The 16,243-nt window shown below is 41.2% G+C and overlaps 1 protein-coding gene across 1 annotated transcript; it reads right to left on the bottom strand.

The window, feature by feature from the left end:
* Positions 1 to 3,165: 3,165 nt before the first annotated feature.
* Positions 3,166 to 11,464, bottom strand: AREG (amphiregulin). The gene is made up of 6 exons (XM_083179155.1): positions 11,210 to 11,464; positions 10,183 to 10,359; positions 5,992 to 6,193; positions 5,014 to 5,175; positions 4,569 to 4,667; positions 3,166 to 3,557 (listed from the first exon to the last, which is right to left on the bottom strand). Exons 1-5 carry the CDS (start codon positions 11,262 to 11,264, stop codon positions 4,577 to 4,579), a joined length of 687 nt encoding a protein of 228 aa, XP_083035281.1. The 5' UTR covers positions 11,265 to 11,464; the 3' UTR covers positions 3,166 to 3,557; positions 4,569 to 4,576.
* Between the last annotated feature and the right edge of the window lie 4,779 nt (positions 11,465 to 16,243).

Below are 16,243 nucleotides of genomic sequence, written 5' to 3'. Positions count from 1 at the left end.
TCTTGATACATTGTAATTCGAGTTGGACATGTAGCAGTATTTATGCATTCCTTGTTACCAGAGGCATAACTAGAACTTTGTGGGCCCTATAGCAAAATCTTGAATGGGCCCCCAGTCAGTACATTGCCCCTTAGGATGATAGGAGACAGAAGAGAGTGAGAAAGAAGGTTTCAGGGGGAGAGACGGCAAAAGATGAGAGGGTGGAAAGAGCGAGAGGGCATCAAGGGGGACAGAGGAAGGGTTTCAGAGGCGATAAGACGATCAAGAGAGAAAGAGGGGTGCAAGCATGAGTGAGAGAGTGTCTGGAAGGGAAAGAGAGAAAGGGGGTGTCAGTGAGAGGGGGAGAGTGTGAGACAAAAGAGTGTCAGTGTGAGAGTGTCAAGGAGTGAGAGATGTTGTCGGAGGTGAGAGAGGGCGAGACATTGTCTGGGAGAGAGAGGAGCAAGAGAGAGGGAGTGGGCAGGAGACACTACCTGCTTTCAGCACCGGGGGCATAGATAGAAGAGCATCATATGTGGGTATAGATAGACAGATGGGGGGAACAAAAATGAACAGACAGAGCACCAAATGGTTGCATAGATGGACAGGTGGGGGGAGGGTAATAAATCTGATAAACAGATGAACAAAGAATCATATGGGAGCATAGACAGTTGGGTAGCGGTGGGCATAGCTGGACAGGTAGCGTAAAGGGGGGCATAGATGGTGAGTGGGATGGGGCATAGGAGGTGGGCACAGACAGAGTGGAAGGGGCAGAGATGGAGGGTAGGGAGGAGGGGACAGAGACGGAGGGGGAAGAGGCAGCAGGCTTGCATAGATGGGCAGCAAATCATATGGGACATAGATGGATACAGTGGGTGGATTGGAATAGAAAATTCCAGCAGCATGCTGATACACACATAGCACTTAGCACTGTACATACATAAATGACTGTATCACTAAGCCCCCAGCACACTGATATACAAACATTTACATAGAACAGGATATACACATACACATAGATTACCATCATGTATACACTTACATACTGCACCTAGATGATGTTCCCAGGGTGGAAGGTGGCCGCTTGTGAGCCATATTGAAGGAATCTCTCTCTGGGACCCTTGCTCACAGGCTCCATCGAACACCAGGCTTGACCTCATTGCCCCCTCCCTCCTCCATTCTCTTCCTCTCCTCCGCTCCCCTCATGTCCTCTGCAATCAATGCCGCGCAACCCTGCCATAGCACTGGACAAACGGCACAAAGACTCCCTCCGGGCTGTGGAACTGCACCCTGGGGGGGAGTGGCTTTCATAGCTGGAACAGCAGCCTGGGTCAACTTGAACTTTCCCCGCGAGAAGACAGTGCCAGCCGACCGCATCATACAGTTCCTGGGTGCAACCTCTGGTCTGCTGGGTGATGCAACGCAGATCCAGGAAGCACGCTGAGTGTAGGTGAGCTCGGAGGCAGCTGGTGACTTGGTGCAGGGGGAGCAGCGGGCCCTCGGAGCAGCTCAGGCCCCATAGCAGCTGCACCTTCGGTAGTTACGCCACTGCTTGTTACAGTTGTTACTCAGGCCGGAGATTCAAACAGCACATTATTAACTCCCACAATATATTATTGCAATCAGCTAACCATACATTTGCATGATTCAAATGGACTTCTGTCTGAAAAATATTACCCCGTGGGTGCAATCTGGTACTCAACGGCATCAGTACTGAGACCAGATACACTACTCCATACTGGAGACTTGGGTACATTTCTTACTTATAAATTTATTTTTATTCTTCTCTGATGGGATTTTCGTGAACCCTTATTATTCTCAATCACCATTTGATGTCAATGATAGATGGTGAATAGTAGAAGGGGGGGTTCAACGTTACCCATCTCTTCACTTACATCTTTATCTATGTTGCTCTCTCATTTTCTGCATTGTCCACAATCTCTCTGCAATGCCAAATGGCAACAGAGGGGTAAATGCTATTTGTAGCAAAAAGCAGAAGCACATATAAGTCTTCTCACGACCGAGGTGCGCTCTCATTCAACAGTGGAATTACTGCCATACATCACTGGTACGCCTGATTCTCATTCCGAACTCAGAAGCTAAGCAGTGATTGGCCGGGCAAGTACTTGTATGGGTGACCGACAGGTAATACCCGGAGCTGTAACACACCAGACAGCAGAAACACCATTATCCGGCTAGAGAAGCAATCTATCTCTCCCTACTCTATCGCTTTTTCTTACATTTGAAATTGTGAACTGGGACCACACAGCATTAATTGTTTATGTAGGGGATCTAATGTCATGGGTCAAATATCCCTATGTGAGCAAAGACTGTTTTTGAATTTGTTCCTGAACTCAATTTTTTGAAGGATATTACCAGATTATCTCACATAGCAAATTTACTCCAATAATTTTCGCTACCATAAAACTAATCTGTGACCACAAAATTGTACTTATTATATTTGATTTATTATGTATTATTGTATCATTATTTCTTGCTACATGTACTGATATTTTAGCATAGATATTCAATAAAAGTTAAATTAATTAAATTCAATTACACTCAAATTTTTCAATTACATAAGTGTGCCCCAAAAACCTTTTGTTGTTCTCCCTTCGTCATCCTCGTGACTCAATTTTTATCAGTTCTGTTGCTGAACTCTTTTGGGAGCACCACCAACCAGACACGCCCAACCAGTTTAGTCCTGTGCAGTAAATACGGTGGTACAATATTTGTACGTATATAATTGTCAATAAGAAATTGTCAAATTTGGCAGTGCCGACCACTACCCATATTGTAAATACTTACTAAGGGTCCCAGTTACTACATGTTTAACTACCCATATTTTATATATTTATTTATTAACAGTTTCTTATATAACGCACACATACACTATGTAGATAGCAGCCGCATCTACAGTACCTTTGAAAAATAGACAATTTTTCAATTTAACAGTTGCTAACTATAAGTATATTTGCCTGTGGTTGTAATAGGAAAATCAAATATTCTAACAGTACTTTTGAGTGGTTGTTATATCTCTATTCCTGCTATAATATAAGTCAATAATATTAACGTGCAGTGTTCTCATGTGCCATGATGGGCAACTAACATGTGGCTACTCCACAGGAGAAAATTTGTAGGAAATAATCTGAAAAAACAGAGAAACATCTTGTATATTGTCACAGATAGTTTTCTTTATTGATTCAATATCAGCATGTGACTGGGTACAAACATCTGATTAGCACCTGTTTCCTGTCATACCTTTAAAATGACACTTATAAAAGGACAAGTGAATTGAGGCTACCCAAATGAATAAGTTACAAAACAAAGCATAGGTAAAGTACAAAATGTTTAATAAAATATTAAGTTATATCGCAAATATTTACGCGTTCAATACATTACAATATTAAATAAAAATAAATATTTTTGTGTTTTTTTTGTTTTTTTTTTATAAAAAAATATATTATATATTTTGTTATTTATATAAATATATGCAAGGTCATCTTCAAGAACAGATGTATATCTTCACATTCACTTTGTGGTAGGTTTGGCAGTGCTTATTTCATTCTGAGCGCATTCTAGAAAAAAAAATGCAAATATTAGTTTTAGCGTTACTAATTTTAGTTACGGTCATTTGAAGCAACTATACTTGATGTGACATTGTCAGAACGAGGAACCAATTATGTAACATTATTTCTGCCTTTCTAATCAAAAATAGATATTTATGAGCTGTATCAAATGCCATCAGGCAAAAATAAATGTCTAACAGTTTACTCTCTGATAATGTATAATGTATGTCGTAGCTTATACAATAAAAAATTAATATATCACAAATATTGACTCAATAGTACTACAAATATATTAAGAATTTTTTGTGTATTCTATAGCAGACATGTCCAAAACTATGGTCCTTCAGCTGTTGTGAAACTACAAGTCCCATCATGCCTTGCCACAGTTTTGCTATTAGGGAATGCTAGTACTATGCAAGGCATGCTGGTATGTGTAGTTTTGTAACAGCTGGGGGGCCACAGTTCGAACATGCCTGTTCTATAGGATTTATCACATATTTATTATGTTAGATATGGGTTATTTCTGTTGCGAGCACTCCCCTGCTCCAGCGCTGTTTCCGCCACCACCCAGCAATGAACTGCCCGGTGATTGTGTAACACGCTAAAGCCGTTCTGTGCCGGGGTTTGCACATGTACAGAAATGCGCAAACCCCAACCATCAGGGCTGGGGATGAATTTGGATCACACCGTGTGATCCTGAATCAGCCCCAATTTTAAACTGTGGCCAGGAAAGTTGAATGTTATGTGGTAGGATATCCAGTCAATAGGTTGACAGTGTCTAGGTCAACAACCAATAGGCCCACACCATTAAGTTAACATTGGCAATGTCAACATAGACAGAAGGTTGACACAAGCAAAAGGTCAACATTGCAATAGTCGATGGGTGGAAAGGTCACCATGACCTTACATGTGTTTACCATTTGGTGCGGACCTGCTGACTATTGACCTAGACACTGTTGACCTTTATAACATAACCATGTGACAGACAGATAGATAGATTTCTAACGGTTAAATACTCACTTTTTCCTTCAAACATCAATGTCTTCACTTCCATTTTCTTGGCCCAATTTCTTTTTTTCTTCAGCTTCACATTCATACGAGGAGTATTTCCTTCGTGTACTATAAGGAATAAATCCAAATATTAAAGTTAGCAGACTGTACAAGTAAAAATCTGACACAAATTTGCCTCATTGATCTGTATTCCAACAATGCAATTGGTGCTGTTCTGACCAGACAAATCAGACGCAATAAGGGACACTGCTGGGCTTCAGTCCAAGATATTTTTATGTGGTGAAAATACATCTCAGAATCGCAGCTGCATAAGTGTGATGTCTACACATAACTGTGTAATTAAGGATATAAACATAAACTAAGATTTGTGAAGCTGTCACTGGTAAGGTCTCACATCACATTTCTACAATGACTTATGAATAAGTGTACATGACAAGGAAGGCATTATACTTACTGCACAACGATGATGATGATTATGGCAGCAATGCTGATGATTGATAGCAGGACAGCTACAACTGCTAATACTGTTGTTGTTGTTAAATCGTTTATTTGTACCCCTGATTCTGATTTCATGGATCGCTCCATACAACGCTCACCAAAATAATGTTGATGACATCTGAGGAAAGAAACAAAAAAAACCTCTGTTAATGCACTGTAAGTGAGCAGCAGAAAATTAACATTACTGTAGACATACAGTAGCAAAAGGCTCCAACAATGACAAAATACAAAGTTTATAGGTATAGCACTGGGCTACAACAGGTGACCTTAGAAGCAGGCGCAATGCCGTTCTGCTCACTGGGCTCAACACAACTACTAAGTGTTCTCTTTTAATCTACAAGACATCTCATGTTTGGCATACTCAGTGAAACTGCTATTTAACAATATGACTAAGCAAGGACTATAGCGTAGACATTGAAAAGGCTCATTCAAGCACTAAAGCCGATTAAGGGCACCTGTATTATCTTGATTCTTTGCTTAACAATTCTGAACCACCACTGTAAACACAAAGGGCCTATATAGATTTAAATACAATATATATAAAACCCCAATTTCTCAAAGCTTGGAGAGAGATAAAGTACTAACTAATCAACTGCTGACTGACATTTCATAGACAGTGGAGTGTATTTTTTAAGCCTTTTAGAGAGATAAATTAGCAACCAATCGGCTCCTACCTGCCATGTAACAGGCTGTGTTTAAATAATGGAGCTGATTGGTTGGTAGTTAATATCTAACTTTCTTTGATAAATATGGTCCTAAATCTGTTTGCACTTTTTAAATCCCCATTGCGCCCCATGCAGAAAAACATGATTCAAGCAAGATGCAAAACTGCTCATTCTCCTTGAATCTAGTCTTTAACACAATGAGTTCAAGTGTGTTGTTTTGATCAAGGTATATAATCAGAAAGTGTACGTTTTGCAGCACAGAAACTTACTTGCATGCAACTTCGTGCAGACCAGCCAGATATTTACATTCTCCATGAACACAAAAATTAGCATGTGTGGTTTGGCAAAGATTCTTCTTCTTCTTTTTCTTATTTTGTGCATTTTTCTTTTTTTTATCTCCTTTTTTCTTTTCTGCTTTCTTTGCTGTTATCGCTGTTTTCTCTGTTTTCTCTGGCTTAATCACTGGTTGTACTAAAAAAAAAAAAGATCACAGTTAGTACTGTATACCGTACTTATATCCCCGTATTAAGATACAAGGTATACACTACACATTAAGGGGGTTATGCTGGTTGATTCGCAAGGCTGAGAATTCACAGCCTTGCAAATCCACCAAACCCCACCCAGCGAATGTCCGCCCAAATGCACGGAGGACCGAATAAATAAGAATAACCCCTAAGATGCAATGTTAATCATTATATCTACATTTAAATTCTTTTGATGAACTCAAAGTGTGTGACTGAAGCTGCCAGGGCTACAAGTAGGAGATTAAAGTAGACTGAGTAAAATAGAAAATTGACAGGTGCTACAGAACAGCGCCGCTACCCTTGCAGTACCCTGTGCAGTGGCACATGTCGCACCACCAAACTGCATTATATTAATTAATACCCACTGGTTTATAAGGTGCTATTGCAGTATGATAAAGACACTGGATTATGGCTTGATAATCAGGCTTTTTAGCTAATTACTAACCATATTTTTGCTATTATGGAACGACATACATAGCATCAAAATGAGTAACCTATTAAAATGTTAGCTACATACATACTTGTTAACTACACTAGAAACTTTTTCCGAATGACATGCTTTCTAGGCAGCCCTTATGCTGTTCAGTACTACAGTACTGTACATCATGTTTTACAGACCACCCTCCTCTAGGTCGTCACCTTAGCTGAAATAGTTTTCAATCGGAAGTGTCACTTTTCGAAAGAATGTGTAAAACTTCTGTACACATAAGCCCTGAAGGTAGGGTTGGGAGGAGGTCATGTCACTAGGATATTGTGTGTTAGACATGTTTCATTAGCAAGCGGTGAGTCACAGAGGTGAGGCTTTACAACACACGGCTTTCTCCCTTCATCCACATTTAAACACTGTAATCTAGCACGTTCAGTCTGATTTAAATATCTCTGTACTCACTGCAACTTAATCTCCTTGACTAAATATGATTGGTTCTCATGAATTAGAATTTACAGTTATTGTTAACTAGGGGCATTTTATTGCCCACATAAAGTGATCAAAGAGTTACCTTATAATCTTGTATATTATAAACTAGCAGTTTATAATATCCCATACCAACAGCTACTGTATAATTGTTTGTCCTTTACATTATGTTTTACTTATTCCTCACACTTGTTAGTGTGTGTCTATTTGGGCAGGGTCATTTTTATCTTCTGCTCTAGGTAGACTTGACTAATGTCCAGAATGTCTGGGAGGCTCCCATATGTTTGGGTATCTCTCTTAGAATCCCATCACAGTAACAATACACCGGCATATTATCCACTTCTGCAGTGAAGAGTGGGGGTAGGGCCATGACACAGTTCGTTCTGAATAGCCCTTCTGTGGCCCCACCTCCTCTATTTAAACAATCTACAATTAGGAACATTGGCAAGCGTGGTGTTATAGATTCACTTCAATTACAAATACAGGTCGAGTATCCCGTATCCGAATATCCGTTATCCGAATTATTCCGAAAACCAGACATTCCAGAAAGTGAAAAAAAAATATGTTTTTGCTAAAAACTCACTGGGGACATTTGTAACAGCATCACTGGGGACATGATATGTAACTGGCACTATATATGTGCAAGACAATGATTGCTTGGCATTCAAATTCAGTGCTGAGATAGTACACACATTTTGTTTCACATTTTGAAACCTTGTTTTTTGAACAAATAAAATATATTTGTGTGTATTTTATGTGGTAATAAAATATATTTGTGTGTATATTATGTGTTTATACAGCATAAATGCAAGATACTTCAAAATACATCATTGAAATATTAAAATATTCCTGGTCCCGAGCATTTTGGATAAGGGATACTCAACCTGTATATACACTAGTTTTTGCAGGGGCATTCGTATTGGTACTGTCAATTTTGAATAGCTGACATTAAGGAGTAAAATTTACTAAGATGGGGGTTATATTGAAGATGAGATGTTGCCCATAGTATCTAATTTTACTTCTTATTTATTAAGCACCTTCCAGAAGAGAATGGATAAAATCTGATTGACATCCCCTCTATACCAGAACTGCCATCTTAGTATATTTACCTCTAACAGCCCTCGGGCGGCAGGATTACATGCGGTCCTTCTGCATGTGATGTATCACATGCGATCCCGTTTCCTGTCACTGGTAGGGGTTTTAACTCGGAGGTCAGAAGTACAGCATGTTTGACCTCCGACTCCGGTCCAATGTGCACGGGACTGTGCATCGGATCTGATTTCATTCACATGCGATTTGGGCTGATTTCACACGATTTTTCAACTCAATCCACTGGAATTGGGTGAAATCAGGCCCAAATCGCATAGTGTATGGTGGCCTTAAGTGTGTTCTTGTAAGTGCTATATTAACAGTCATTTGATGTTAATCCTCCATCTTACAAAGGTGTGACAGCGTTAAAGTGACAAACACATTTTGAGCTGTTTGTGTGATGTAATTTGACAATGTTGATTAAACCCTTTTCCATAAGCGAGAATATTACAGTAGTATATTCAGCTGTAATGATTTAAAATAGCTTGAAAAATAAAATGTTTGACACACAAAGTCCCAGATGCTGATGAGAAGGTAGTGAGTCTAGAGTTACATGATTCACTCCTGGCAGTGCAATAAACCTCTGCAATGTGTTTCTAGGCCCACACAGTTCAAGATAATTATATAACGGATGGCAGACTTTGTTATTATATTCAATCCATGAATCTCTAGAAACGACATTGCTGCAGAGTTTTCAGTTCAGACATATTTTGCGTAGGCAGCTGTATACCACTTATACTCTTTAAAATCTATATTTCTGTTTTTCTGCTATTCCACATTTTATTCACAAAACTCATTTATTTCATTATATATGTGCCTAAAGGTCCATACATACTGGACGACTATGCCTAGCGTATATGGACAGCGATAGGGGGGGACGGCGTTGCATAGCAAAGCGCTATGCAAGCTGTCCTGAAAGCCGCTCATCTGCTGGTATAACCAGCAGATGAGCGGCTTTCCCAGCGATGTTGCAGGAGTGCGCAGCAGCGCTCACCACTCATCGCTGGTGCATACACACTGGGCGGCTTTGAGCTGAAAGCCGCTCAAACCTCCTGTTTTGAGCGACTTTCAGCTCAAAGTTGCCCAGTGTGTATGGGCCTTAAGGCTGACTACACACTGGGCCTTATTCAGATCTGAGCTCAGTACAAATTTGTTCGGAAAAATGGACAAAACCATGTGCACTGCAGGTGGGGCAGATGTAACATGTATACAGAGGTAGATTTGTGTGAGTTATTTTGTTTCTGTGCAGGGTACATGTGCAATACTGGCTGCCTTATTTTTACACTGCAATTTAGATTTCAGTTTCAGCACACCCCACCCAAATTTAACTCTCTTTGCACAGGTTACATCTGCCCCACCTGTAGCGCACATGGTTTTGCCCATTTTCCGAACAAATTTGTACTGAACTCAGATCTGAATAAGGGCCACTGTGCAGTTTTGATTGGCCGACTTGACCAATCACTGCAGGGCATGTGCGCTTCATAAAGCTATACACAATTAATAGCTAATGTTTATGCAGTTAATATGAATGATGACCCCAATTGCAATGAGGGATAACCATTTAAAGTGCACAAATAGGTTACAATTACTTTTTAGCTGGTTGTTTAACCAATAGAAATATGTAAATGTGGACATGATCTGATCACTTAATGATAAACTCATACTTAGCCAATGATATCATGCCTAGGTTCCACTAAGCAGGATATGCAAAGCGCATAGCAATGTCTACATTATTGCAAATATATGTCATCTTTTAACATGTAGATACAGGTTATGAATGCCTTCTGCAAATGTCACGGATATTATATTTTAGTGCTATGTTCAACTGGTTGGGAAAATTTTAAGTATGCCTGAATAATAAATATGTAATATTGTACAGCAGAGAAACACATTTCTGCTGATAGTGTTGTGCAGGTCTTAGATCTTATACTTACCACGTATAGAATCATCTATGATAAATTCCCGGATTGTAACTTCTTTATCTTCACTGTCTCCTTTATGGGCCAGATGTGGTACCTTGTCATCAGGGATGCGATCTTCTGCTGAGACCGTCACATTTATGTCACTTTCGGTGGGATTTGTAACAGAACAATGGGCTGTGTGTTTGCATGCTGCAGATTTAAAACAAAGTCAAATGTAAAATACCAAATTGGTGAATGCACAAATAGGTTCCTTACATGGCTGCAAATACAGAAGTGACAAAAATGGTGCAAGCTGTGACCAGCTAGGGAAAAGGGACATTGTTACCCTTTAAAGTTACAGTATACTGTAGTTGCTTGCAATACTAAATACAAGAGCAGTGTACAAATCTACCAAGGTACAGTACATCTGCCATATTAAATAGAAACAGTGATTATTTCACATGGAATAGCTCCGACAAAACAGTGTTAAAAAGTAACTTCAGTGGTACCTGATAATACATGAATAAACATTACTCACCAAATAACAGCCAATATTAGCTTAAGCAAACTCCCAAAGGATTCAATTCATTCTTAAAAATATGTGAAATATGCCATTGACCTATTCTCCCTTTGCCAAACACTTCCCCATCTTGTGGCATGTACCAGGCAAGCACTGACATGCCACAGGTCTTAGCCTATCACCTCACAGTATGTAATGAGATTGCTACAGCCACCAAAGCACAGACCATAATCAATCTAAAACCATCAAATGAGATGAAACACTCTTCAAACCAATCAGGTCCTAGATAAATACATTTGGCCAAGTAATAGCTGTAGGAATAAAATGGTACCATCAAGTCAGACTGACAATTCCACAGCAACAGGTTACCTCTCACGTATGTAACCAACTAATAATAGTTATTACTTCTACTACTACTCCTAATAATACAATGAATGAACTCTAATCCTAATAACACCGGTAATGGTAAACAGTCAGGCATATACAGTAACAATGCTGGGGTTTTCCAGACGGTACACAGTGAAGAAGACATGCCCTTACCTAGGGATAGCAGCAGAGTGCCCCACACGATAATCAGTGAGAGATGAGAAGACATGGCTGTGTGCTGCCTCCTGTTAGCTGTGCAGTGATGAACTGTGAGATCCTGGCTGCAGCACTGGATGACAGGCGAGGAGTAGTAGAGTGCAGCAGCTGTGCTCAGTAGTTATTGTAGTATTTTTGCCTGAGGACATTCCTATTTATCTGCCGAGGCAAGCTGGGGATGAGGGAAGGGCCATGACGAGGGAATGACGAACAGAAGCCAATGCTGCTGGGGGAGAGAAGGAGGGGGCGTAGCTGTCTGTGCAGGAAGCAATAGCATCCGATCCAACGCACACTTTATTTAATGATTATTAATTTTATTAGCCCCCGGCTGATTGTGGTATTTACTACGCACATGGGGTGTCCTTACATCCCAGTCGTACTGCATGGGGGCATCTGTGCAGGGAATAGGTGGGTGCTTCTGCTGCTGCTGCTGATGGGGCTTATTATCTGCTGCTGACTCTCCCAGAGAACTGATGCACATTCTAAAATAACCGCCTCAGCACAGGGGCACTTCCAATGAGGAATCCTTTATTAAATACAGCAGATAACTTTATGACTGGGACTGTCAGCTCCTTGTATGTCATTAGTGAGTGTGTTTGGGCTATGGGTTATAGGTATTGTACTGGGTATATAATGGGTAATTCAGACCTGCTCGCTAGGCTGCATATATAACTACACCCCACCAAATGCTCACCCCCCTCACTACGCTGTGAACAAATGTGTACGCTTACACATTGCATGCGCCCGAACAGAAGAAAAATCATTCAATGTTTGCTCACCATCTAATTACTTTTACAAATGAAAGGTAGCCCAGGAGCTACTTTTCGCCTGCACATTGTTTGACAAATCGGGGGCGGGAGCTGCCATCATGTGATGTCATCCACCCACCCCGAGCGGGTTGGGATCGTTTGGTCTACAGTATGTTGGTCGACATGCATTAGGTCGACATGGGGAAAGGTCAACATGGGTCTAGGTCAACGTGGGTTTAGGTCGACAGGACATTAGTTCGACACAAATATTAGGTCAACAGTGTCTAGGTCGACAATCAAAAGGTCGACATGGTTTTTTTCACTGTTTTTTCACTGTTTTTTTTTAACCGAATGTCGACACAGTTTGAAGTTCACTGCATCCCCTCGCATTGCTCGCTTCACTGGCAATGCTTCAGGCACGGTGCTTTGCTGTGCTTGGCACACTATTTTAATCTCCCACCACGCCATATACCGCCTGTCGGCACATGTTGGCTCAAAAAACAGTGAAAAACCCCATGTAGACCTTTTGACTGTCGACCTAATGCTTGTGTTGACATAATGACCATATCCCCCCTGAGCAGTCATGGGAAGGTCTCTGTTAGCTTCGCTGCAGTCTGCCCAGCATTTCTATGGGCGCGCCCACCATTTTTGTGGGCACGCCCATGAAAGCTGGGTGCCTACCCCAGAATGCCCCCTGCGTGTCAATCACACGGCAAGCGACCCGGTGAATGAAAATTTTGCCAAAGGCGCTCTCTACGAGGGACTGCGCAGTCCCCCACCATCAGGAATGGGTTCAAATTCAGACCTGTGCAAGCAGGTCTGAATCGCCCTATACTGTATATTTGAGGGGTTAGCAAATTTGAATAAAAAATACTGAAGAGCAGAAAGAATGATCCTTCCCCTTCTCCACCACAATTTATTTCTTGATATTAAATTGACTGAAAGTCCTAAATACAGCACAATGTGAAATAGAAAAATGAAAGTGACTGGCAAGAGTAATATCATCTACAACTGTGCAAAATAGGAATCAAAATTGGTCCATTTGCCACATCAAATGATGTGCCCAACATGCTGATGCAGCTTAAGACATCTCTAATATACACAAAGTCAAATATGGGAGGCAAAGTTACTGTAATGGTTAGCAACTGAGTTTATGAGCTTCAATTGCCACTGTGGCACTGTGTGGAGTTTGTACATTCTCCCCGTGCTTGCGTGGGTTTCCTTCAGGTACGCCGGTTTCCTCCCACAATCCATAAATATACTGTTAGGTTAATTGGCTCCCAATTTAATACAGTGGATGTGTGTATATCTGGTAGGGAATATAGATGTAAGGTCCACTGTGGCAGGGACTAATGTAAATGTTCAAATTTTCTCTGTAGAGAACTGCAGAATATGTATGAGCTATATATATTCTGTAACTGTTGCTAATTAATAAATGCAATAATACTGTAGATATACCATGTAATATTCAGCATCCTTGTATAGATAAAGTATATGTAATTAGCATGCATAACTTACAGAGATATACCATAAAATGAGTCTGCTTTAGACAATTTAATTTAACCGCACAATAGAAATATCCCTTATAGTCTTCTACAGCCGGGCTCACACGCCCACAAAGTGTCTTTGAGGATATACCAGGAATCTCCTTTCTGATAAGGTGTTTCCTGCAGCATTCTCAAGATGTCTCTGGCATTGGCAGTTAGCAAATGATATACCTATCAGGAAATAGGGCAAACTATTTAGCTGATTACTTTTTGTTCTTTTGCAACATTAGTGTATACTCAACAAATAGCAAATCATTTAGTATCTAGTATTTTTAAAAGGTTTACTGTGTTTTTAATTTTTTGAAAGCTAATCAAACTTGTGGTAAATATTTAGTGATCTTAAGATAAAAATTCTAAAGTTTTCTATTATTTTTATGTGTTAGTAAGTAAAATAAACACTTTTTTAGTAGCTATACACAGTATCGGACTGGGACATGTAGGGCCCACCAGGGAATGCAGTTATAGAGGGCCATGTTTAGGGGTGTGGCCAATTTCCAGAAGGGTTGCGGTCAGCTGCCACCGAGATTTTGCTAACGATTAGAAAGTTATAGTATAAAGTATAGTAAATACCGCTAGAATAATGGTTGATAATGTGGCATATTAATAACAAAAAAGCACTGTTGAAAAGACGCCATAGCCGTGTGCAATATAATGTAACATATGTATAATGCACAAGTACACAGTCTGGAACCTAACTAGAAGAAGAGGGGTCTCCCCACTTCTCCAGGCAGAGGGGCCCACCGGCGGTCCAACCCTGGCTATAAAAATTACCTACTAATTCCCCCAGACCATTGCATATTATTGTATCACTATTACACATCAATTAATTAGGCAAAAGGTCTCGAGTTGATTTTAAGTGTGGCATTGGCATTTGGAAGCACGCACCTAACACAGTGGGCGGGGGTGGAGAGGGGTGTGGGGTGCCGGCCAGCTAGGAATGTCTAGCAATTCATGGGTGTTCCGATGAGAATGCTCGGCGTTCTCATGCTAATGTGGCATGACGGACAGGTGGGGGAGGGCAGCTGTCATCACCAGATGCCCACATCACCCTGAACGTGCACACTTATGTAAGTGTCACATCCACCATGGCTCTCACCCAAATCCCCTGTGCTGTGCCCAGCCCTAGGCTCTCTAACCGCATGATTAATGCTATGGCGCTCACCTCCGCTTGTGTCCCTGGTCCTGGTGGGGTACATGTGTCCACTCTGTCACCGCATGGTGACTGTGGTGCTGTGTGCTCCGGTGCCATGCGGGGCATGAGCGGCATGAGACCTGAACTGCCATGTGTGTTTGTGCCTGGTTAAGCCTCTGCCTGAATGCCGGCAATTGTGCAGCTGCGCGCACTCACTGCCAGCTGAAACCTGTCGCCCCTCTGGCGACCGCCATCTTTTCGGTTGCTACAGCCTGTCCCGTGCGGCTCCACCTCCCCTGTCAATAGGCTAACCAATAGCCGCACAGTTCAGCTTTTAAGTACTGACTGGCCGGGTTAGACCGGCAGTCAGTACAATGATGTCTTTCCCTAAGCATCATTTCTCCGGTCTGGCTCTGTAGTTTCCACTACAACCTCGTGTCTCCAAGAATATTACCTTACTCTCCTGCTGATCGTCCACTGCTCCTCTCGTGTACCACGGACTCCACTGCTCCCAAAGCGGACCAAGTAAGGTTAACCCCCCAAAGGGGTATTATCTTACTTATCACTCCCGACGGTTAATATCCAAGGTCACCTCTGATTGCAGCCACGATCCAATCCAGCAAGGACAGTCTTCTTTATTGTCATTATTTAATCTTCCAATCTTCTACCAATCATCCAATCTTCAACCAATCATCCAATCTGCCAACTCCTCATCCAATCCTCCAACCAACCATTCAATCTTCTAACCAATCATCCAATCTTCCAACCAACCATCCAATCTTCCAACCAACCATCCAATCTTCCAACCAACCATCCAATCTTTCAACCAACCATACAAACGCCTCTTCTTCAGTTATTCTTCAATTCTTCAATCAACACTATAATATTCTTTCAAGTACCAAGCATCATCATATTCTTCAATAACGTGTTGGACTATTGACTTTTACTTTTGCATAACCTACAGTATATTATTTGTGCCATCAGTATTAACTTGTATCACAGTATCTTTATTAAACAATTTTCATTTTACTCTATTGATTCACTCCCTTCTGTCGTGGATGTAACACCCTTACATTAAAGCACCCAGCCTCCGTTACACTACAGCTGGTGCTACTAAGAACGTGACAGTAAGGTTGCTCAGAGCAACCTTACATATGTGTGCACCTTCCACGTCGGCGACCATCAAGAGATGTGGGAGGTTCCCCCTGGCCTGCAATTGGATGTGCAAAACTCAGTTCTTTACCTTTGCTAAAGTTGTCCATAGTACAACGAAACGTGTTAGAAGAAATTATTCCTGACACACCAGAGACCCTTGGCTACAACTGAGAACACCTCTTGGACCATTCATTAATTGGGATTGCTGTTCCCCACCCAGTATTGTTGGAAAATTTGACGCATACCATCAGGCTGGTTCATTTGCGCATGGTGCACAAGATATCCGGGATACTTGCTCCCTCACCCATTGCCTTTTGGTCATCTAGGACTGGATCTGACGTATCCGCCTAGTGAGCACTTTCAACATCTCCTTATTTCCTCCAGCACTGTCACAAATCTCAGACAAATT

The sequence above is a fragment of the Crinia signifera genome, chromosome 1 (assembly GCF_055691185.1).
Source record: "Crinia signifera chromosome 1, ASM5569118v1, whole genome shotgun sequence".
In the NCBI taxonomy this organism is placed as follows: Eukaryota; Metazoa; Chordata; class Amphibia; order Anura; family Myobatrachidae; genus Crinia; species Crinia signifera.
Note: the sequence above shows the minus strand (reverse complement) of the source record. Positions and strands in the feature narration are given on the sequence as shown.